At 36.4% G+C, this 26,434-nt stretch overlaps 1 protein-coding gene across 6 annotated transcripts in view; it reads right to left on the bottom strand.

The window, feature by feature from the left end:
* MACF1 (microtubule actin crosslinking factor 1) overlaps nucleotides 1–26,434 on the bottom strand; it is a 413,635-nt gene that overhangs the window by 165,702 nt on the left and 221,499 nt on the right. For all 6 annotated transcript variants that reach the window (XM_053707285.1, XM_053707286.1, XM_053707290.1 and 3 more), the window contains 5 exons: nucleotides 13,848–14,009; nucleotides 13,322–13,492; nucleotides 12,782–12,948; nucleotides 6,739–6,898; nucleotides 6,097–6,423 (listed from right to left, as the gene is read on the bottom strand). In XM_053707285.1, coding sequence (XP_053563260.1) covers nucleotides 6,097–6,423; nucleotides 6,739–6,898; nucleotides 12,782–12,948; nucleotides 13,322–13,492; nucleotides 13,848–14,009 — 987 coding nt within the window. The remainder of the gene's footprint in view (nucleotides 1–6,096; nucleotides 6,424–6,738; nucleotides 6,899–12,781; nucleotides 12,949–13,321; nucleotides 13,493–13,847; nucleotides 14,010–26,434) is intronic.

Genomic DNA, 26,434 nt, shown 5'->3' with positions numbered 1-26,434 from the left:
AAAGAAGAAGGCTAAATTTGTAATAGTAAATTGGAGAGTCATTTAAATGTTTCTATATCTGGTTAAGGGGCAAAAAAGTTTTAGAAAAAGAAAAAAAAAATAAGCTATTTTAACTTTTTAAACATCCTGTATAAAAGAAAAAAAAGTGTGACCATATTTTCTCAATTAATTACACCATTGTGTATATACTTTATTGTGGTTTGATAAAAATAAAATTTTGAACCATTCTGTAAGCATGGCCAGTTGGCAGAAGATACCAGCTAGATTGAAGTGTAACTGACTTAAAGGGACAGTCAAGTAAAATAAAACAAAAAAGCTTTCATGATTTAAAAAGGGCATGTAATTTTAAACAACTTTCCAACTTACCAATTTTGCTTTGTTCTCTTGGTATTCTTAGTTGAAAGCTAAAACTCGGAGGTTCATATGGTAATTTTTTAGACCTTGAAGGCCACATCTAATCTGAAAGCATTTTGACAGTTTTTCACCACTAGAGGGCGTTAGTTTGTGTGTTTCATATAGATAACATTGAGCTCAGGCACGTGAAGCTCCTAGGAGTGAGCACTGATTGGCTAAAATGCAAGTCTGTCAAAAGAACTGAAATAAGGGGGCAGTTTGCAGAGGCTTTGATACAAGGTAATTACAGAGGTAAAACGTGTATTATTATAACTGTGTTGGTTATGCAAAACTAGGTAATGGGTAATAAAGGTATTATCTACCTTTTTAAACAAAAATTCTGGTGTTGACTGTCCCTTTAACATGTTTTTTTATGTCTTCCGATTTCTAAGCTCTTTCTCCTGCACAAACATTAAGTCTTGATAATGTGTATTGAAATAAAAAATACCCGTCTCTAACTTCCCTTGTGCAGACAATTTTAAGATATTGTATCTTCAAAAATGGTTTCATTCATAAAGGTGCTGCCTAATGGAGATCTTTGTTTCCCTATTCTTTACTCCAGGAAATGTGAGCTGCAGGAACATTCCTTTTTTGTGTGCTGTATCCATAACCAAGACAGAGTTATACTATCATGTAATCCAGATAATGAGCAATCTCTTTGTTATGACTTCATAGTATACATGATCACATTTGAAATGAATAAATCATATGAGGCATGATCACAGTTTAACTTTCCTCCACACGAAGGCTGGACTTGAAATTAAAGTATTATTGATGCTGAAGGAGATAAGCCAATTATTTTGAAGCTCTTAAGCATCTCATTAGTAATAATTCACTAATTGTGCAGTCCTGATAGAGTTTGAGAGGAAATGATAGTTTTCCATAAGTGATTCAATGTAATTAAATAATATTTAGGTAAAATTAGTTAAAATTAAACACATATGTCAATTTCCATTGACCAGTATTTAATAAAAGTAATCTCCTGTTTAGGCAGTAAAGAAAAAAAAACGATAAAAGAAAAACAGGTATTATGGGCGGTCACATTTAAAAAATACAGAATGTAAAGAAAATACAATTCATGTTCTAAAGATATGATTTTAAATGTACATTTAGGTTTTGTGGTATGTTTTTAAGTGAAATACTGGAATTAGATTCAGCAGATTTTGTGCAGTAGACTATAGTAACAGAAGACACATATGCTTATACTGCATCAAGCTGTCCAGTTGTTTGCATGTTGCGAATAATGGTGGGAGTGTAAAATGAAAGGTTAGAATAATACTTTTTGAAACATCGTGTAATTCAGTTGGTTCTCCAATTAATAGAGTATGGGCAAATAAAACAAATCCCACAAACGATGTTTCTAATTTTGTTGCTGCTGCATGACCTAGATGCTGCATAGTAACTGTCTCAATTTGGTTCAGCTTAAAGGGACAGTCTACACCAAAAATTGTCTTATTTAAAAAGATAGATAAGCCCTTTATTACCCATTCCCCGTTTTTGCATAACCAACAGTTATATTAATATACTTTTTACATCTGTGATAACCTTGTATCTAAGTGCCTTTGACAGATATGCAGTGTAGTCAATCAGTGAAGACTCCTAAATAACTTCACGGGAGTGAGCACAATGTTATATATATATATAACACACATGAACTAACACTGTCTAACTGTGAAAAACTTTCAAAATGCTCTGAGCTAAGAGGCGGTTTTCAACGGTTTAGAAATCAGTTTGAGCCTAGCTAGGTTTAGCTTTTCAAAAATACCAACAAGGGAACAAAGCAAATTTGATGATGAAAGTAAATTGGAAAGTTGCTTAAAATTGCATGCCCTATCTGAATCATGAAAGTTTAATTTTGACTTTACTGTCTCTTTAAACTATGGAATATTGTAGTAAAAAGTCCAGCATCACTTAGCAGTGTAATTAAAGAAGACGTTTATTCCAACATACATGTAAAAATACCAACAGAGACAGGTTGTCTGTGTTTGTATTTTTACCTGTATGTTGGAATAAACGTCTTCTTTAATTACACTGCTAAGTGATGCTGGACTTTTTACTACAATATTTACCTGCAGTTGGTTCGCTGCATCGTGGGCATTGCACCCTGCCTTGTGTGGTATCATTGGTATTGCTGCGGAGTATCATTTTTGGCGTCTGACGTCATCAGTCATTGATCGTATGCTGGATGGTGGGTTTGGAGCGGCTGCTCGAAATTGTGTGTAAACTATGGAATAAGATTACTGTGAAAAAGGCAAGTGTGTGTGATTCTTTACCACAGTACATAAATTGTGATATACAAATACAAATCTAAATATACAAATACAATTATTTATTTTTTTAAATACAATTGTTTTTTTTTGTTTTGTTTTTTACAATACAAATCTTTAATATTATTTTTTTGGAAATCTAATTTTGTTTTTTGAAAGTACACTTTTCTTTTTTGGAAATACAATTTTTTTCTTTTGGAAGTACAATTGCTTTTTTTGGAATTACACTTCCAGTATGTGTCAAAGTTGCCTTTTTGCTAAAGGACTTGTGATGTCACAGCAGTCTCATTGGCTTTCAATTAAATGAGAAATGACTGACAAAATCAATATTCCTTAGTACATTATTATAAAAAAAACAAGGCAGAATAAGCACGTTAGGCATGTTAAAGCATGTTATATGGTAAATGACAACATAAACAATATATATTTTGAAAGAAGACTACATGCTACAGACAGTTTTCCTGCTACCATCAGAACTAGTGATGCACCGAAATGGAAATTCTGGACCGAAACCGAATCCGAAAATCCGGGATGCACTTGGCCGAAAACCGAAACGGATACCGAAAATGTATTTTTTCAAATTATTTTTTTTTAATTATTTTTTTTGCATAATTAGAGCCAATAAAAAAAGCCCACACTTTTATTGAAAGTAACACGCTAAAATTGGACAAAAATATCTTAAAACAATAATATGCTACACAATAATTTTACCAAGAAAAAAAAAAAACAGGCAAAAAATGCCATTTTCGGCCCAAATGTTTCTGCGACCAAAATTTTGGTGGTGCATCCCTACTTAAAACAATTATAAATATCAATATACTGTATTATTCTTCATGTAGTTCTATGTAACAGAATCATATTTAACAGTTTTTTTTTTACCAATTATCCAAATAAAGTATAGTCCTAGAAAACTCATTATATGCAGAACAGTAAGTCAAGTAATAAACTTAAACAGCAGCTCTAGGCTAGCATCAAATCTGAAACATGCCACACAATATTTTTACCGAAAATAACAGGCAAAAAAAACGAAAACCGAAATAGCAAAAAATGCCATTTTCGGCCGAAACTTTCTGCGGCCGAAATTTCGGTGCATCCCTAATCAGAACTGTAACTAAAACATAAAAATCAATATTCCTCTGTATAGTGTTGTATGATGCAAATGAGAATAATACAATTTGACATAAGCCATGTTGTATGTTACATGATAAATGTTTAAAGTTTACCTGATACGAAGCTTATGTGCTGGGATAATCAGGCATTTCTCCACATTTAATTAAGAGCAAAGCAGTAGCTAGTTTCTGCAGAACTGACTTGTTGTGAGATCACAAAGTCTTTTAGCAAAATGGGAACTAGCATTTATTTTTTACAGTGTTTTGACAAATGCTGGAAGTGTAATTCCAAAAAAAATATTAAAAAATTGTACTTCCAAAACAATATTTTTTGTATATACAAAAAAGAAGAGTGTACTTTATATATATATATATATATATATTATAAATTTAGATATGTATTTGTATGTCACAATTTATGTATAATGATAAATAATCACACACACTTGCTTTTTTGACAACAATCTTATTCCATATTATTAGACCATGAACTGCCTGGACCTAGTATTACTAGAGCTATTGTTCGCTACTAATAATAAATGGTGACTGACCTGATCTAGCACAAGATGGTTACTGTTTGAACCTATATTATGACTGACCTGATCTAGCACAAGATGGTTACTGTTTGAACCTATACTATGACTGACCTGATCAAGCACAAGATGGTTACTGTTTGGAGCTATACTATGACTGACCTGAACTAGCACAAGATGGTTACTGTTTGGACCTATATTATGACTGACCTGATCTAGCACAAGATGGTTACTGTTTGGACCTATACTATAACTGACCTGATCTAGCACAAGATGGTTACTGTTTGGACCTATACTATGACTGACCTGATCTAGCACAGGATGGTTACTGTTTGGAAATATACTATAACTGACCTGATCTAGCATAAGATGGTTACTGTTTGGACCTATACTATAACTGACCTGATCTAGCACAAGATGGTTACTGTTTGGACCTATACTATGACTGACCTGATCTAGCACAGGATGGTTACTGTTTGGAAATATACTATAACTGACCTGATCTAGCATAAGATGGTTACTGTTTGGACCTATACTATAACTGACCTGATCTAGCACAAGATGGTTACTGTTTGGACCTATACTATGACTGACCTGATCTAGCACAGGATGGTTACTGTTTGGACCTATAATATAACTGACCTGATCTTGCATAAGATGGTTACTGTTTGGACCTATACTATAACTGACCTGATCTAGCATAAGATGGTTACTGTTTGGACCTATACTATGATTGACCTGATCTAGCACAAGATGGTTACTGTTTGGACCTATACTATAACTGACCTGATCTAGCACAAGATGGTTACTGTTTGGACCTATACTATAACTGACCTGATCTAGCATAAGATGGTTACTGTTTGGACCTATACTATGACTGACCTGATCTAGCACAAGATGGTTACTGTTTGGACCTATAATTGTCTCAGTAGAACTCTTATCAGGGAATAAGTATTATCTTTTAGGGACAGTAAACACTTTGAAATTTCAATATAAAATGTTTAAAGGGGCACTCAAGTCAAAATAAACTTTTATGATTCAGATAGAACATGCCTTTTTTAATCACTTTCCAATTAACTTCCATTTATATTCCCACTTTCTGGTGCAGAAGCTCACAGGGTATACGTATACTAGTCTGTAATTGTGTCTGAAGTCTGTCACATGATACAGAGGGCCGGAAAATGGGAGAAAAAATAAATTTGTCAGAAAATAAATCTACTGCCTATTTGAAATTCAGTGTAAGTGTTATTGCATTGTCTTAATATTATCTACATGTTAATTATGTAATTCTACTGCATTGAGTGGTCCTTTAATTATATGCACTACAAAAACTTTACAGTATACTTTCATTATTTATTTTGCTCACTTCTGTGGGCAAGTGTAAACTGCAGGCTGTCTACTCAACAGGTCTTATAGATAAGGCAAGTTGTGGGTGGAGTTTGACTGTTGGAAAACAATTGCAGCAAAATGTTAATGCGTGCAAAACATCTTCACCTTATGTACATTTTAAACCTGGTAAGAATATAGGTTTTCAAAACAAATGTTATTTTGGTTCAGCGCATGCTGAGTTCTAATATCAACTACACCAGATCCATCTGTCTTTGTCCTAAAAATAATACAGTCTTAAAGCCCTATTTTCTATTAACCAAAGAAAGAAGTACATAGCTGTATCCTGCACATTATTCAAATTTAGGAAATAAAAATGATGATCAAAATCATAATAAAATCATAATAAAAAAAGAAAGCAAAAGTGATGGAATTAAAAAGAATAAAAGGTGAACTGAAGGTGTATACCACATGGGCTTTGTGCTGCTTCTGCAGAATGTCCAGCTTGTAGTCCTTCACACACACAGAGCTCAGTCTGTCCTCTACCTCTGCCAGCCAGTTCAGAACTTCCACCTCGTCCTCACCAAACAACCTGGCGTTGCTCAGAGCCTGTTTGAGAAGAGCTGCCTTCCTGGAGCACAGGTCCTGCAACTCACCGTACCGAGCCTGCAGAAAGTCTAGTTTGTGCGCCAGCCTCTCTTGCTCAGCTTTAGAGCAGAGTGCAGCAAGGGAGCCAACTAGAGTGGCTGCTTGATGCATATCAGTCTCGCGGACTAATATATCATCCTCTAGGCACTGAAATTGTCACATGTAGACAAGAAACACAAACAAAACAAATGGAAAACAAAATTAATGAAAATAAACCAAGGAATGAAATGAAAACTTAGGAATAATAATGAAATGGTAAAAATAAAATGTAAATACAAATAAATAAATAATGCAAATAAACGTTAAATATAACAAATTAAAGAACACACATTTATGTGATAACTAAAATAATGCAAATCATGTGGCTCAATTGCACCTTCGTCTTAGTCTTATAGATATTTTGAAGCTTCCAGATATTTTGCTGTCCTGACACTGCTTAGCTGCTGCTTTGCACACTCCTACCTTATGACGTGCAATCTGCTGTTGAATTTTGCTGGTCTGTGTGCCCATTGGCTCTGAATTTGCCAGCTTCTTCTCAATGGCTGACAACCAGTCAAATATAGGCTCAGTGGTCTCATGAAATTGCTTTGCAAGAACCAATATTCCATCCAGCTGTTGCTGCCTGTAGAAAGGAGACCACAGATTAGTACTATATCAGATGTTATGGATCAAAATGACTTCAGCCACATGTAGTCTTTGCAATGACTACAAATCAGATTAACAATTTGCATACAAGTACAATTGATACAAGCTACCAGGGTCAAGAAAGCCTACATGAATATGTTTATTTAAATATACTGATGTTCTGCAACATTGGAAAGGCTGAAATATTTAATAATTCTACATATTTTATTTCCAAGCTGCTACATTTCTACACTTCACATCCACCTGAAGCTCAAGCATCATTTACACAAGCCACAATCAGACGTATTACAACTAAGATTTATACTAACCAATAGTTCCATTTTTTTTTCAAGTGGTGTAATGGTGAGCTGAAACCTCCCAGAAGTCTTCAGGACGCCTCCCCTTCCTATATATACTCATCCTCTTATCAGAATAGTTCATGTATAGCAAAGCCCTATCCTATTTGGTATAATAATGGTGATAGATATCATTTTGGACCATCAAAGGAGACCCAGGAGACAAAAAAATAATAATATTGTATATAGTGGGAGTTGTAAAAACTGTGGGTATGAAGATACATTTATTATAAAGTATAGATCTTTGTTTCTCTGATACTCTAATTGTGGTATAGGTATGAGTGGGATCTATAGCATAGCTAACAACATAAAGGATATAGTGGGGAAAAAGACCCATAGGTACTAGAAAGAGCAATGTGCAAGACTTTCCTTCAATAAGTTACCTGTGAATAACAACACCCAAAGGACTAATATAACTATGTGAGGAAAACCGAAAAGGCTGCCTAAGCGCTAATAGAATGTGATTTCTCTTAAACAGTTTTCTTCCTCAATTTATATGCCAATATGACCTCAGAGTAATTCCAGATAACCAAAGAAGCCTTCAAATATTTCTGACCTACCCTACGATCAGAATGATGACCTCTATATAATCTAGTGTTCTTAATAACCTTAGATTCAGGAAGATCCAGAGATTTTTAAAGGACTAGTATAGTAAATAAAATTACATGGCCTAATCCGGAGCGATATTTCTACTGCGTGTTCAACCCATGTGCCGGGGATTATTATACATACAGTAGTCTAAGATCGATAGTCTTAAAATTACATGCTTTAATGAATTAACGTATTTAATTATTTATTTTTTACACTAATGGCCCTTTAAATAAATGAAAGGGGCATTAAACACCTCTCGATTTTGTATAAAAATTGTGCTTTGTTAGACAGCCCCCCCAATAAAAACCAACCAAAAAAATATTTGTAACCTAGGTTTATCAAAATGGGGCAAATTGCTGAAACCAGCTATTTGATTGGCAGCATTTGCAGGTTACAGATTTTGCATTTCGGCCTCACTAGGGAATTCGGGCCAAACACAAATGTAATGTTTAATGTCCTTTCAATGGAAGAAGAGACACTAAGCTCTAAACTTGTCTAGATGTAGAAAAAAATGTCTCTGGAGTAAAAACAACTTGCACAGGTGAAAATAGATGACACAGTAAAACCTTAAAGGGACATTAAACACTAAATAAATGCTAGATAGAATGATGCACTCAAAGAAAAGATTAGTCTGAGAATAACATGTAGATGTATTTTTTAAAGTTTCATTAGCTGTTTAAATATTAACAAAATAAGTGTAAAGTTTTAGTGTCCATAAAACAATGGGAGTTGCCATGTTGTAACTTAGATTACCTTCTCTGCTGTGGCCAATTAGAGACCGTTATAAATAGGTCACTAGAGTGTGCAGCCAATGGCTGTGTGGTATATAACAGTGTTCTGCACTTCCATTTCTAACAGGGACTGAAGAGATCAATTTCAGAATGGAATTACAGGGGAAAATAGGACAATATAAATAATGAAAACATATTGCAGTTTATATATATATATATATATATACAGACAAACACGATTCATCATTTTACAATACAATCTCAAAGTGTTTATTGTCCCTTTGAGAACCCAATTCAGATAATATGGGAGAAAAACAGTTAATGGAAATAGTATCTTGTATAAAACCATTTTCAGATTATAAGAACAGGGTGAAAGGCTCTGTACACAAGTTATGCAATAAATGTATGTCTTGCTAAAGAGATAGACGCTGTGACAAAAGCCTGGGGACTTAAAGAAACATGAAAGACAAAATGACATTTTCATGATTTAGACAGAAGACGCATATTTTTTTTTCTTCCCAATTTATCTTGCTCTCTTGGCAAACATGCATGAGCCTTGAACACTTTATAGCAGCAATATTTGCAACATTTGTTTGTAACAAATATATATAAAAAATATACATTGACTCCATATAATGCTCAAAATACATACACACTCCTGAGCATATCTAAATATGTTCTTCAACAAAGGAGAACAAGATAATGGGAATACATCAGAGATTTTCTGTAAAACGTATATAGATGTTTTTGTCTTGAGAAAGAAAACGTTTTGCAAGTCTAATCTGTTCTTATTGCTTATCCATAACTATTTGTTAAACCACTTAAAAAGATTTAAAGCTAGACCCAGAACAGCATTGCACTTCTAGCTTATAGCTGAACAAGGCCAGCGAGTCAATCACGAGAGGCAGATGTGTGTGGCCACCAATCACCAGGTATGTTCAGCTCTGCAGTAGAAGTGAATGGCTGCACTGAAGTTGACTTTACCTATGTGTTTAACCCCTTTGCTGCAATTATAAAATACTCTGACACATTACAGCATTTTCTTTATGCTCTGTGACACAATATCAACTTAGTACACATTTGCCAAGAGGGTAAAAGGCATAGAAAGGTCAAAACTGAAATGCGCATTGATGCATTTACATTTTAAATAAAAACATTTTTTAAATATTCTTCCATTAGAAAAAATTATTGAAATATTACCACAGCAATGAAAGCTGAAGAAGTACCAGTGGCAAACTAGGATCAAAGAAACCTTTAACACCCCATGAATCTTTAGCCTCAATCTACTAAATATTTATCCCTGTAGAAAGTCATGAGAGGCTTGTTAACCATGTGCTCCTCAATAGGGTAAGCTGTACATTCAATATCTATATATTCCTGGAACAAACCCAAACATCTCCCACCTCAAAAGTTTAGAAATCCTAAAGATGAACGTAACAATTCTGCAGGAGAGAGGAAAACCACTGCTGCAGGAGAGGGAGGAAGCAGAAGTTTTGATACAAGAGGTTGAAATAATGAGCACCAAACCCAGAAGTGATAAAACTATATGCAACAGCCATAGGACTAAACTATCTGTTTAGGGCACAAAAAGGGACAGTCTACTCAAAATGTTTTATTGTTTAAGCCCTTAGTGACCAGAACATTTTTTCATTTTCTTACCGTTAAGGACCAGGGCTGTTTTTACATTTCTGCAGTGTTTGTGTTTAGCTGTAATTTTCCTCTAACTCATTTACTGTACCCACACATATTATATACAGTTTTTCTCGCCATTTAACAGACTTTCTAAAGATACCATTATTTTCATTATATCATATAATTTACTATAAACATTTTTTATAAAATATGGGGAAAAAAATGGAAAAAACACCACACTTTTTCTAACGTTGACCCCCACAATCTGTTACACATCTACAACCACCAAAAAACACCCATGCTAAATAGTTTCTACATTTTGTCCTGAGTTTAGAAATACCCAATGTTTACATGTTCTTTGCTTTTTTTGCAAGTTAGAGGGCAATAAATACAAGTAGCACTTTGCTATTTCCAAACCATTTTTCTGTCATAGCTGTCAGGAATTCCTGAATAACCCTTCACATCTATATATATATTTTTAGTAGACAACCCAAAGAATTAATCTAGGCCCCTTTTGGTATATTTAATGCCACCACAATTATGATCAAATAAAAAAAAAATCATTAATTTTTTCACAAACTTTAGGTTTCTCACTGAAATTATTTACAAACAACTTGTGCAATTATGGCACAAATGGTTGTAAATGCTTCTCTGGGATCCCCTTTGTTCATAAATAGACATATATGGCTTTGGCATTGCTTTTTGGTAATTAGAAGGCCACTAAATGTCGCTGTGCACCACACTTGTATTATGCCCAGCAGTGAAGGGGTTAATTAGGTAGCTTGTAGGGTTTAGTGTAGAGATCAACCTCCCACCTGACACATCTCACCCTCTGATCCCTCTCAAACAGTTCTCTTCCTTCCCCCACCCCCTAAAGGTCACCCCCATCTTAATTACTGGCAGAAAGTCTGCCAGTATAAAAATAAGTTTTATTTTTAAATATATATTTTTTTTAAAAATGCAGGGTTGTTTCCCCCCTTGAGAAGGTAGGTTTGCAGCTGCAACAGCTCACGGAGCACACAACACTAATCCGTCCCGCCTGAAGACGTCATCCGCCTTAGCGGCAGCGTGATCCTCCAGCAGATAGACCTCAATCCTGGCAAGGTGCAGGGCTCTAGGGTGCGGGAACCATCCGCCCAAAGTAGTGCCAAGGAAGTAAGAGAGCCGCACACAGTTTAAATGTTCAACTATGCAAATTTATTGCACAAAGTGAAAATTACCAAAAACAAACACAGCAACGAGGTGACACCTTGTTGCTGTGTTTGTTTTTGGTAATTTTCACTTTGTGCAATAAATTTGCATAGTTGAACATTTAAACTGTGTGCGGCTCTCTTACTTCCTTAGTTTCCCCCCTTACCTCCCAACAGCTCTCTAACCCTCCCCCCCTCTACCTATTAGCCACCATTTTAGGTACTGGCAACTGTTTGCCAGTACCCAGTTTCCTATATATTTTTTATATAAATAAAAAAATAATCTGTAGTGTAGCTGCCCCCCTCATTCCCCTACCAACTTACCATCTCCCAGATCATTTTACTAACTAATACCCCCTCTCCCTCCTTTCCACTTACTATACTTTTTCCGTAGTGTAAGCGGTCCCACCCGCTCCCGCCCCCTCCAGTGATGGGCCACCCACCTGCCTCCCTGCTATCCCTCCCACGCCACCATGGGATCGCTACCAGCGCTTAAAACCACAGAGGACATGCCAGACACGTCCTTGATTGTTAACGACCGTTTTTTGTAGGACGTGTCTGGCACGTCCTTGGTCGTTAAGGGGTTAAAAAGATAGATAATCCCTTTATCACCCATTTGCCAGTATTGCACAACCAACACAGTTATATTAATATACTTTTAACCTCTGTGATTACCTTGTATCCAAGTCTCTTCTGACAGCCCCCTGATTTCAGGGCTATTTATTTATTATCTATTGACTTGCATTTTAGCCAGTTAGTTTTGTGTCCTGCACAACTCCACGGGAGAGAGCACAATGTTATCTATATGGCACACATGAATTAGCAGTCTCCTGTTGTGAAAAGCTAATAGCAAAGCATTTGATAAGAGGGAATGGGTAGTAAAGGCGTTATCTATCTTTTTAAACGCTAACAATTTTGGTGTAGACTGTTCCTTTAATATCAGCCCCAAGGCAGAAACCATACATTTATATAGTAATGCACAAGTGTCCTGCCAAATTCTAGAGTGAAAATGAGGCACAGGTAAAGCACAGAAGGCTGAAGCATGTGGTTAGAACTGGACTGAGGAGCAGTTGTATCATCTACTGACATCAAGAGCATCAGTCTGTATCCCACCGAATGCTCCTGGTGGCCTGAATGATAAGGTCAACAACAGGACATGGGCCATAGTGATGGAGATTAAGAGGTGGGTTGACCACTACTGTACTTGTCTTTTTCCTCTGTACAAAACCACCCACACTTTTCATCTGCAGTCTATGCACCCACACTGCAAACATAAAACTGGAGCCATGGAGAGGAGTATAGCGAAAACCCTGAATACTTCTGGTAGATTTCACCTACTGGTATATAAATACTATACATGCAGTGATATATCTGGTCATACCTTGATTGTGCCTTATGAAGCAGGGAGGACCATCTCTCCTCAAGGATTTCTAGCTGGCGATTTATCTTCTCCCGATCCCCAGGCTCAGCTCCCTCTGCTATTCTTGGTCCTTCTGCCTGAATCATTTCCACTGTGGCTCTACGATCATCCAGGAGACGTTGAAGAAGCTGTACAAGTGCAAGACAGATGTAACTGAGAAGAAAGGCTCACTTCATGAGTTGTACAATCTTATTTCACTATTTATTAGTATTGCTGGCAATGCCATCAGCGGTCCTTAAGGACAACTCTTCAAGATTTAAAATTAAACCTGATGAGACTTTTTCTAAAATAGAGAGATTTTTAAATCAAGGCATCTTTTGAAACTTTAACTACAGGAGCTGGACTATGATACTACAATTTAATGGAAGATATCAAAATTTCACCAAATATTTCTAACAAAGAAACATAACCCTTATCTATGAAATGTTTTGATGGAATCATTTTTTTTTTATATTATGTATACAATGTTATTTTTTTTATCAATTTACTGTTGTTTCTTACTTTTTGCTCCTGGATCTGAGCCTTTACAACTTTGTACTCTGCAGAAGGAGGTTTCTGGTTTGCAATCAGGTCCTCGGTGTCGGTCAGCCAACTGAGCAGAGGTTCCAGGGCATCCTGAAACTTCCCACAGTGCAACAATGCCTCTTGCAGCTGTGTGACCCGCTCTGCCACCTGCGAGATATTTTACCTTGTCAGTCAAAAGCAGATTATCTCAGGAAATAACAGGCACTGGAGGAAGGGATTTGGAATCACTAACTCCTGAATTTTATTTAACAGCCAACACTGAGAAATACTGTAGTCAGATGGTCTCATATTTACTCCCACACACAATCTCAATCACTGAAAACTTAATCTAAATCCTCCCACCCCATCCCTGCAGACTAGAAGGTGTTATCTCCACTTCAGTTAGGATGTATGGCCAGAATTCAGACATATCATGGTCTCTCTTTAAGTTATTCTCCTTCAGTCACAGACACACATTTATATACATTAAAATATAAATACATAAACTAATTCATGTAACTACCTTCTTGTTCAAAGTGTTCCATTTTGTGTTCAGCTCCTCTGTGTCATGTTCCAGACCGTGAACGTCACAGTTTTTGTCAGCACTCTGAATGAGACCTTGTCCAAGACCATTCACCTGCTGTAGTTTAACCTGAAGAGAGTCCACCTGCTCCTTCTGAAACACCTGACAAACACAAAAAGGCCCTTCATTAAAAAAACAGAGCATTGCAAATGAGAAACTTCTCTTTCTGCTTAAACAATGTGGCTGGAAAAGTCCAGCAATGGAATGTGATCTCTTAAGAGAGAAAAGGGTCATGGGATACTTCAATTTTGTTCTGTTTATTTACTTAGAAAGCTCTTGACTTTGTTAATAAATAAAGTCTACTAATATTTAGTAGGATTCTGGCATACTTAACCTAATAAGTCCTGATATATTTAGCAGTGCTAACAAGCATTTTAAATTACAATTATCTAAACCTTTAGGGAATACATGATAAATTAAAATTCCATAGAAACTTGCTACCTTGCTTGGCAAATTGCCATTAAAAAAAAGGATTCTTTTTTACTGTAACAGACAATAATACATTAGAAGTTAACTACTACAAAATATTAACATTGAACAAATGTACTATGCAACAAAAATAAAAATCTACAGGTAGGTCATTTGGATACAATAAAAATACTACAAATGTGCAGGCAACATTTCAAGATGCAATATTAAATGTAAACGTATAGAAAGCCACTATGTACAGAGGGGCTTCACATGCACATAATATGGAATAACAGATGTACAGTATATAAAACAGGATCCAGCAAGAATACAGAGGACCCAGACATTTTTTGGAAAGCGAGAAGATTGGAGGTGGATTGTAGAACAATATTACAAAAATACAGGAGCTGCCCTTGTTTAATTAAGCTCTGGCCTGCACTGTATAAACAGACATTATATTCAATGAGAGCGTATAAAGAGACTGCACAAACACTGACCCTATATGGACAGACTTCTCGCACTAGCAGAATACAGACATAAAATAGTTTATTACATATAGAAACCTTATGCTCACTGAAATCACACATAGTAACAGTGCGTGTGTGTGTGTTACAATATAACTACAGTATAGTTTACTGGGACATGGGGAAATGACTCTAGCCTTAAAGGGACAGTAAAAACCTCAACATTTTTATTTAAGATGTTTATTTAGTTATGTGTAATGAAACAACTTTACAATATACTTTTATTATTTTGTACCCTTTTCATGTAATATATATACAGTAAAAAAATTATCTTGACAAATAAGGTTTTTTTTTGCGAGACAACGGTTTGTTCTCTAACCAGCACTCTTGCTATATGGCACAAACACATTTCTTTTGTAGTTAGAGCGCTGATTGGTGAACAGCTCAACAACAAAACAAAAAAGTACTTTTGAAGTGGGCGGCTGGAGCGCAGGGTATTATCTTCATTACTGATAAATTGCACTACATCTAAAATATTGCTAACATTCCAGATCTGTTTATACAAGGGGGACATTTACCAACACTTTAATGGATATCAGGGTGCATAAAAATCATTACTTTTTTTTAAATGTCAAAAACATTTTCAGATTATTTTTTTATATATAGGATTTTTTTAAATAAAATGCTTTTGAGAGAAAAAAAAATCTAAATATAGATTTCTATTTAAGATGCATTATTATCCACCGTTATTCATCCTGAAATAAGCATTAATTTTTAATTGTGTAGCATGAGCGTGTATATTCATGGCTGTAATCTTTAGTTTTTTTGGTAAATTAATTTCATTAGTCCATTCCCAATGTCATGCTCTCCCAGACGTTTCTGTAAATTAATTTGGGGTCTTTTTTCTATCTAGACCATATTCTTGGTTTTGTAGTTCTCAAAACTGTAAATTTGTGTCTGCAGAAATAACATGCTCCTCCTTCTTCGCAGCAAAAATGTTATAAAATAAACACACAGAGTTGAGAAAAAGACCTTTAAAGGGACAGGAAACCCCAAAAATGTATTTCATTATTCAGATAGTGAATAGAGTTTTAAAAAAGTTTCCAATTTACTTCTATTATCAAATTTGCTTTGTAATCTTGTTATTCTTTGTTGAATGGATATCTAGCTAGATAATGTGCATAAGTATTGAGCACTACATGACAGGAAATAGTGCTGCCATCTAGTGCTCTTGCTAATGTATAACAATGCTGCAAAACTGCTGCATACATGTGCACGCTCCTGAACTTACCTTCCTGCTTTTCAACAAAGAGTAACAAGAAAAAGTAGAACATTTGGAAAGTTGTTAATACTGTATGCTCTGCCTGAATCATGAAATACAATTTTGGGTTGTATGTCCCTTTAATGGGACATGAACACAATTTATTTATTTTATTTGTTGAAAGAGCAGCAATGCACTACTGGGAGCTAGCTTAACACATTGTATAAATTAATGAAAACAGGTGCAGCCACCAATCAGCAGCTAGTTCCCAGTAGTGCATTGCTGCTCCTGAGCCTAATTATGTATGGTGTTCAACAAAGGATAGCAAATGAACAAAGCAAATCAGCTAATAGAAGTAAATAGGAAAGATGTTTAAAACTGTATGCTCGATCTGAATCATGAAAGAAAATATTTTGGGGTTTATTCACTTTTTGTGAGCAATGGAAAGCGCCGAAGCAACAAAGCATTATTAACACTACAAAGGAGACTTTGTGACAGCTTCATACTTCTGATTTTAGCACTTATAACAGGGCCATGATATGTTGTACAGATGTGTATGTCCCTTTAACACAATATAATGCCAATGGCACATTTACAATCCTGTGTCATTTTCACTGAAGGGGCAGACAACTGAAACACAGGAGGAGGTAACTGGTGGCCGTTTTATTCATTTTACCTCTCACAGGGTGACTGAAAATGCTGGCAAGTAAATGTCAAACTGTAAAGCATTAGTGCTACTTAGTAAATGTACTAAAGTATAACATAAATGTGAGTAGTGGATATGAACATAGGATAAGCCAGGTGAAATTGCTTAAAAGTCAGAAAGTGGTAATTGTTTTTATATAGAAATATATGTAGAATAATCGATAAATAATAAGAGTCAGGAGTACAATTCTAGGAGCTGTGGTTTCGTGGCAATCAGGATTATCAAGCACTGATCCAAGTACAGTGTCAGCAATTATGGATTCTACATATTGTGTCTGGCACAATAAAGAAGCATTATTGCATACAGCTGCTAGAGTTAATACAATCTATAGAGAATCTATATAGACAAGCTAGGGTGCTTTTTATACATTTCAGGAAGAGCAGTGCTGTCAAGAACTGTTCACATCAAAAAGTGCTTAAATTCAGAAACAGACACAAGTTTCCCTTTAAGGGAAATTACTCACACACAGAGGTGATTCACAAGACGCTGCCTATGCCACATTTCAATAGGCAATGAGTAAAGTCACCAAAGCAGGCGGCCTATTGAGGGTCATTTATCAATTCACTGCAGGCTTGTCACAATGTGGCCCCCCAGTGCTTTAGACATAACACATAATTGTGCCTGAACCAGGAGAAACTTTTGTGTACTGTGATCTTATAAGAACAATATGCTTCTTCAGTCAGAACATACAGGAGCTAGAAAACAGTTGCAGATCATTGTGTGTGTGTGTAACAGCAAAGGTGTCTGGCTGCAGTGGTCAGCAGATACTAGCACATGTACAAATCAAAACAATGGTATATTTCTAGCTTAAAGAGACATTGTAATGTTATTTTCTCTCTCCATTAATGTGTTCCCAATAATGCATTTTACCTGCTGCAGTATGTTAATAAAGTGTTTATAAATAGATCATTTAACTTTATTTTGTCATTTGAGATAGATGTTTTTTGCCTGCTCTATCCTCACCTATACTACTGGTTATAGAAAGGCTATGTAGAAAAGGTTTAGAAGAAATTACGCTCCCAGTGGGTGGTGGGACAGAGAGATAATAAAATTGTGATCACCCTTTTCATTTAAAACATTGCCCTCCAAAAACTTGCAGCCTAAGTCAGATTGAGGAGTCTACTTTGACTGCACAACATGTGTGATGGAATGAGGCTATAAAGCCTTGCAAATAAGAGACCACAGCATGGAAAGCAGCAGTTAAAGGGACTTGAATGTGAAAGTCAAAATTAAATATTCATGGATTAGACAGATCATGCAATTTTACTTCTATAGGCAAATGTACTTTGTTCTTTTGGTATCTTTTGTTGAAAAGCACACATCGATAGGCTTAGACGCCGCAGTACACTACTTGGAGCTAGCTGGTGATTAGTGGCAACATGCATATTTGTCTCTTGTCATTGACCCAACAGATTTTTTAGCTAGCTCCCAGTAGTGCACTGGTGCTTTAGAGTGAACTTTAACTATAGGTTAAACCCTTTAGGAGGGGTTAAACACATAATTATATGCAAACAATAAATGCATAAAGTATTTTCTTGTTGCTCTTGTTTGTCTCTTTTAGCAGCACACATTGGGTATAGGTTAGGAATTGATACAGAACGGGATGCAAAAAGTTAAAATATTTACATGACATGAAGTTGTATGACTGGGTGGGGACAAATATATCTTGTTAGCTGTAAAATACTACTGTGGTAGCTTAATGTTGTTATATTATGGCAAGTCATTGACTGATCATTAAAGGGACAGTTCACCCAAAAATTTTCTCCCCTCTAAATTATTCCCAATGATCCTTTTTACCTGCTAGAGTGTATTAATATGGTTACAAGTAGCTCCTTTACTCCTATTTCAACCTTTGAAATAGCTGATTTAGCCTGTGGTATCGCCACCTACACTGAACAAATTAAAACTGGAGTATAGGCTATTGAATAGCCTAAGTATACACAGCCAGCAGAAGAGATTACACTCTCAGTGGGATGCAGGATAGTTAAGTAATAAAATGATCATTTTCCATTGTTCTCTCTATGCATTGAGCTTTGGTGTTCCAGCCAAATAAAATATAAGGAAGTAAGTCTGTGTACACAAAGTTATAACATAATGAGATCTGATATCACCTTTAAGTTCAACCCATTGTAATAGGCTGTGGTTACAAAGCACAAAAATCAGCTACTTCATATACACAAATATGCATGAAAATGCAATTTCTCAAATATTTTATACTCTGCAGTTGGTATAACAAGTCATTTAAAATTAAACAATTTAAAATTTAAACAATTTTACAGTGTACTGTCCCTTTAAATATATCCTTCTACAGAGAATACTGGCTTGTCTCTTTATAGAAACCGTCAAACCAGGAAAAGGAATTCGGTTACATAAAAATGTGATTTATTTTAGTGAATGAGGACAAGTGTCTAAAATAGGAGTAGACAAATGAGGTACTTTATTTTTTAAACTTCTATAAAACATAATTAGTTTATTGTATTATTTTTTTAACACAAAATGCAGTGGGGAATGTATCTAAGGCATGCAGCAAATTCCACAACATTCTGCTCCCAGAAATTCTTCCAGCAGCAGATTTTTGTGTACTTCATGTGCTCTACGCCTACATCTAGCTATGCAAAGCCTGGTGCACTAGTGATCTATAATTAACCGTTGGGTGAACAAACTGTATGCTAATTAGGGATGCAATCATTTCTGCAGTTACGTAAACACAAGGACTCATCCCATTCTCTAAGAGGTTATCCTAATTAGTCTCCACAATGGAATCACTAATCAACTACCCAGAGAACCAATCCAAAGAAGATATAAAGCAAAGATATAAAGAATAATAAATATGTATAGATATATTTATGTATTATGACAGAATATGCTGTTCCTTACAGGTTACAGGCACAATGTAATCTAATCAAAAATGACAACATATTTCCAACACACTCAAACACACTGTGAGCAATGATAAACATTATTTATATGTCAGTTTCTAGAAATTGTAGATTTTACCCCACAATATTTCCCCAAAACACATATCTACATTTGAATGAAACATTTATTGAGCCATATTAATGTTTTATGTGGAGACCAATACTATTTAAAGGACATAATCAAAAAGTGTATAATAAATAGAAAATGCATTAGCGCTTACTATGAATATTAAATGGGATTTTTCCATAACATATTTCAAACCTTCCTTTAAAGGGACACTGAACCCAAATTTTTTCATTCTTGATTCAGATAGAGCAGTGATTTTCAACCTTTTTTTTCCCCGTGGCACACTTTTTTACATAAAAAAAATCATGTGGCACGCCACCATCCCAAAATTTTAAAAAATCACACATTGTAGCCTAATACAGCATGTATATATATATATATATATATATATACACATACATACACACACACATACTGTATGTATTGTGCTGTGATGCCATGCCTCCTACAAACTATACATGACATATTGACATTCATTCACAAACAATCATAATGATCGTCTGTGAATGAATGTCAATATGTCATGGTTGTAAATGATGCCTGCCTGATGAGCCTGTCACATACCTCTCAATATTTCAAAATTTGAAAGAGGGACACCCCTGCACTGGGAATAAAAAACAAGCAAAATTTCAAAAATATGTCACACTGTTGTCAGTCTGCCGCGGCACACCTGAGGATCTCTCACGGCACACTAGTTGAAAAACACTGAGATAGAGCATGCCATTTTAAGCAACTATCTAATTTACTCCTATTATCATTTTTCTTCATTCTCTTGCTATCTTTATTTGAAAAAGAATGCATCTAAGCTTTTTGTTTATTCAGAACTCTGGACAGCACTTTTTTATTGCTGGATAAATTTATCTACCAATCAGCAAGAACAACCCAGGTTGTTCACAAAAAATGGGCCGGCATTTTAACTTACATTCTTGCATTTCAAATAAAGATACCAAGAGAATGAAGAAAATTTGATAATAGGAGTAAATTAGGAAGTTACTTAAAATGTCATGCTCTATCTGAATCACAAAAATTTGGGTTCAGTGTCCCTTTAAATTGCCGGCCCCTGAACCATGTGGCAGCCGTCAGCCAATCACAGACTCATATACATATACACTGTGAATTTGTGCACAAGCTTAGAATGATCTGGTGCCTCATAAAGTGTGCACATAAAAAGACTGTGCACAATTTGATAATGAAAGTAAATTGTAAAGTCTTTTAAAACTGACTGCTCTGTCTGGATCATGAAAGTTTAAAGGGGAATGAAACCCAAACATTTTCTTTCATGATTTAGGTAGAAGATACAATTTTAAACAACTTTCCAGTTTACTTCTATTATCAAACTTGTTTTATTCTCTTGGTATCATTTGTTGAAGGAGCAGCAATGCACTACTGGTTTCTAACTGAACACATGGGTGAGCCAATGACAATTGGTATATATATATATATATATATATATATATATATATATATATATATAGTATATGCAGCCACCAATCAGCAGCTACAACCTAGGTTACCTAGATAAACATTTCAGCAAAGAATAACAAGAGAAGGAAACAAATTAAATAAAAGAAGTAAACTGGAGAGTTGTTTAAAATTGTATGCTGTGTCTAAATCATGAATATCTAATTATGACTTTACTGTCCCTTTAACTATTTTTGTTAGGGAGAGCACTAGCCTCTGCTGCCTTTTCCTTATAATCACTAATATTATTTTACTGGGGAACAACACCTAGGATGTGTACCTAAGTAGAAGATGAATCTTCAAGGGAGTGGAAAAAATACAATCTGGATTCTGCACCCGAGAGGAATAAATGTACAGGCACTGGGATGGAAAAATGCATCACTTGAGGCAGGAATGCAACATGTTACTTTGCCCTGCTAAACATTTTCAAAAGTGTATTTTTTTTATGAATGTACTTCCTTACTCATTCCTAAAAGTTGTGATCAGTGTTAAAAGGACAGTCAACACCTGCTAATACAACACTTTCAGCAGTAATGCAACGAACACCTTGTTTGCTGCAGTTGTTTTTCAATAGCCAAATTCCACCCACTACTTGCCTTATATGGAGGAGTCAATCAGGACTCGTTACTAGATAGGACAAGGCTAGCCACGGTCATTATGTTGGAAATCTCTGAATTGTTTTGCATTTCAGACATACAGTATATGCGACAGGGTTAAATTTGTGAAGCTTGCCATGTACACCATCAATTAGAAAACACATTTTCAGACTTTTTTTTACTACACATAATTTAACATTTCATATTAAAATCAGCAACTGTTTTACTTTATTTATAGATTAATAACTTTCCTCTCAGTAAATGTTTTCCAACCTTCTATGGGTTGCAGCATAAACAAGCAAATATATACCCATGTGACTGCACTAAACAGGGTGATTGGTTACCTCTTTATCAGAAGACACAGATTGAGGGACATCTTTTACAGGTGAAAGTGATGTACAAATTTGCCTTGAACAAAAGCTGTCTTCAGAGCTGTTAATGCAGGGTAATATAATATGCTGCTCGTCTTGCTTGGTTGCTGCCTTAATATTTTCTGTACTGCTTACTGACAATGAGGTTTCTGTCTCAGGTAAAACTTGTATAAGTGCAGAAACAGTCTCAGGTTCAAAGTCATTGTCCTTAACAAAGGTAGCTGGAGTGTGTGGTTCCACTACAAGGTGGGACAAATATAGTTCTGCATTGTCCTGTGATGAAGAGGGAAGGTCTTTGCAGTCACATTCAACTGACTGCTCTGATTTATGACTTGCTGTGTTTAAATTAAATACAGTAGTTGCTGAAACATTTTCAATTTCTGCTGATATAATGTCTTCTGTGCAATCCAGGGAAAGCAATGGAGAATCACAGAAAGACAAAGTGACCTGGGGAGACTCAACCGGGGAATATTCTTCATTTGATGCAAGTATGGGATCAACTCTTGTTTCTTCACATTGAACAACAGGATCTTGTTTACTGGCAAATGTATAAGTGCTTAATTTGTAAAACAGGTTATCCTCTGGGGCCAGCTGTTCTGAAGTGCTAGGTTCTAAACATAAACGGTCTATAATGATAGGTATGGCTGAGTTTTCTAATACTGTGGTTGCTGCATCTTCAATGGGAGATGCAACAGAAGGCTGTTCTTCCACCCCTCCCAAAGCAGTACCTTGTGCTGCTAACTCGACCTGTGCAATAATACATAATTGTTCACAGGTTAAGTGATCCTGTGCATGGCTGTCTGTGGTTTGTAAATACTCAGTATGTTCAACACTAGATTCCTCTATCACAGAATTACTAACCTCCTCAGATACCACACCAAGAAGGTCTTTGTTAGCTATGCTATGGCCAGAGAAAATGTGTTCCCTCATTACAGACGTATCTCCTATATCACAAATACTGCTGAGATTCTCTAAAGCCACCAGCTCCCCCTGTATGTGATTTTCTGCTGTGGTGATTTCTGAAGCTGGGAGTGTGTAAGGTGTGATATTTGTAGTTATTACATCATTTTCAAACAAAACTTTATTATCATTGGAGGGGATGTCAGGCTCCTGCACAGGGTTTGTACATACAATTTCATCAATACTTTGTTCAGCATTGTCACAATTTAAGTCATTTTGGTAGTTATATGTGGGGGGTATACTCTGAAGATTGTTTGGTGAACTAGTGTCTGTTGCTGTATTTAAATGGTTTAACAATTCAATGCATTCCTCTGTTTTACAGGCCAGAGGCTGCTGGTCCCCTGCACCCACATCACCTGAAAACACATTATTATTGTCTAGAGGAACAATGGCAGAGCTCCGAACAGCCACCTCACAGATGCCTGACTCATTAATCTGATTGGAATTCCCAAAACATGAAGCATAATCCTTTTCAGACACAGGTGAGCGAGGTCCTTCACAGGAGACCTGAGAATATTCTGATGTCATAATACCCTCCCCTGAAACACATCCCTCTGTGCTCTGTGTTTTTATCAGGGAATCTGGCTTATGTAACAGCTTTGATGAGTCTTGTACAGTATCATCATTATCACATAAATCACTAACTTCATTAAATGACAAGCGCTGATAAGGCCATGCACTATCCAGGGGTACAGGAAGCTCAGGAAAAAGCAGCAGATCCTGGGAAGCATCATAATCTTTAAGAGACTCGCTAGTGACAGGCTTCAACTCTCCTGTACATGAAATGGATTCAGAAGACTGATTTGTCTGTTTAATGAAACACTCATTTGTGTCATCTTGGTCTCTAGATATAACATTATGCTTTATAGCCATGGTACACTCCCCTATTTCAGTTCTACCAGAAATAAAACACTGTGCAGTGTTGCCAGTAATAAATTCTGATTCGGTGGCAGGTTGGCAGCTATTACTAACATCAGAAATGCTAAGCTTTTCACTAGAGAACAAAACCACAGAGGTAGCCCCAGAAGAAGGACCACTGTGACCTTTACCACGGTCACCCTCAGTACTTTTTGATTGTTTTGTGGCTTCAGTTACCTGTGATACATTCACTAAACTTGTTCCCTTTATACTCATCCCTAATACTGATTCCTGAGACTCATCAGGAGGCCATGGCTCGTCCACTATGCCAGTCAGACATTGGTTTTCTAACTCAAGAAACAACTGGTCAGAGTCTGTGTCCGAATCGGAATAGCTGGCCACTTTACTACATTGCTTTGTTGTGATCTTTTCAGCTCTAACAGCTGAGCAGCTGTAATATTGGTCTGCTTCTTCTGAAGCCAGCCATGGGCTGCCCTCTGCTACTGCTTTATCACCAGCACAGGGAACGAGGGCTGATAAGTCGCTAACAGTATCTGCTTTGTCAAATGCCCCCTCGGCTGCAAAAATATGGCCACCTTCCTTTAACTCATTTAGAAACATTTCCCTGCTGTCTTGTGCTAGTATAGAAGTGTCTTCCCTTTCAGATATATTGTCCTCCCACTCCTCTTCTGCTTCCATGAGTATCTTTCTCTCATCCTCCTCAAACCTCAGCTCCGATTCAGTCTTTTCTCTTAGGTTAGGCACAATCAGTACATTTAATGATTCATCCAACACCTCGTCACTTAAACATGGAGATAAAGGAAGGGTTTCAATTACGCATTCCTCGTAGGCCGTATTTGTGGTTTTATGGTGCCCATCAGTGAAACTGTTTTTTATTAAACTTTTTAGTGTCCTTGGCCATGTAGCACTTGATAAGCTATGCCCAGTTTTTGTACGACTACACAGGTTGGATGTATTTTCCTGTACTAATAATGGATCGTTATCACACTCACTGTCATTATAAAAATCTAAACTTTGAACATTCTGGTCGCTCTGGTCATCTCTGTGTTTCAAGCCCTGGTTACCTGACATAAGAGAGGGGTTATCTGATATGTAGGAGGATGTTGTTGTTCGTTCACTAGACAAGAGCTTGGATTTCTCTGGAAGAATCTGGCCATATTCTATTTTGTCTTGTAGTGAATGGTTTGAAGTACTTGCCTCTGAAACCTCACTGAGAGAAGCTTCAATGCGATCAGCAAAATCTGGAAAGTTTGGTGGAATGAAAGCTTTCCAGGACCTGCGGTTAACATTTTCTTTGCGGTCAGCATTTTGTCGTCGCCGTGGAGGCACAGGGGCAGATTTTAATGTATCATTACTGAGCTTGAGTGCATCAAATATTACACGCTCATCCAGTTTTTTTGCTTCCTGTGCCTTAGATTCAAACATGTGTGAGGTTCCCAGAGTTCCATTACTTGATAAAGTGCAAACTTCTGCTCTGTCCATCGTACTCTTGGATGGCTGACTGAGCTTTGACCCCTGGTCAATTTGCTCATTAATTCTCATTGTATCATAGATTGACCTCTGAGGAACATAACAATCTTCAATATACCCATCCTCCTCCTCCCCCTTTCCCAAGCATGCTGGGTTCTGGCGTAAACAATCTGGGCGGCTGAGAGGCTTTCCCATCCTTTACACCCAGAATTTCCCAAAGTATCTGTATATAATGTTGTATCCACAAAGTCAGAATAAAGCATTTGTAATCCTATAACATGCTCCTAGTTCCATTGTTATGAGACAAAGCTTTACAAGGTCATGTTCAGCAGACCATGGGAAATCACTAATAGTCCCAACTACAAGGGGAGAAAAAAAGCAGATAAAATTGTATATCCAGACAGTTATTATGAGTGAAGAGGAACATCACCAAGTGCAGATTGAGTGTCCCTCATATTATAAAACAGTGCAAAGAGCATGAAGGGGGAAGTGTAAATCCCTCTCTGGCGTGGGAGCAGCATCCTGCTCTCCTGCTTTCACTGGTCCAGCTGCAGGGAGCTCAGAGCAGTGGGTGTTATTATTTGAAATGAGCTTGTGAGCGGATATTCCTGGAAGTTCACAGACAGGAAGTTCTTTCATTGGAGCAAACTCTACTGCTTCCTGTGAAAGTCTCATCATGGCATTGTGTCCTGAAATCAGCGTGCCCTCTCTCACAAACTAATCAATGTGTGTATATGTGTTTGCACAAAAGTGCTACTGAACAGCCTCTAGTTTGTGTGTGTGCAGAAGTGGTCACTGTGTATAAAAACAACAACTGGAAACCCTTTTGCTGTGGGAAGAGAGAAAGTGAGGAGAGTGTATTCATATAAAAGTGCAAATGGAAAACTGTCCCTTTGCGTGTGATGAGAGAGAGATAAGGGAGTGTGTGAATAAAAGTGCAACTTTACAACTGTCCCCTTTGCAGAA

This window comes from Bombina bombina, chromosome 3, assembly GCF_027579735.1.
Source record: "Bombina bombina isolate aBomBom1 chromosome 3, aBomBom1.pri, whole genome shotgun sequence".
Classification (NCBI taxonomy): domain Eukaryota; kingdom Metazoa; phylum Chordata; class Amphibia; order Anura; family Bombinatoridae; genus Bombina; species Bombina bombina.
The sequence above is the reverse complement of the archived record's forward strand: the minus strand, read 5'-3'. Positions and strand labels throughout refer to the sequence as shown.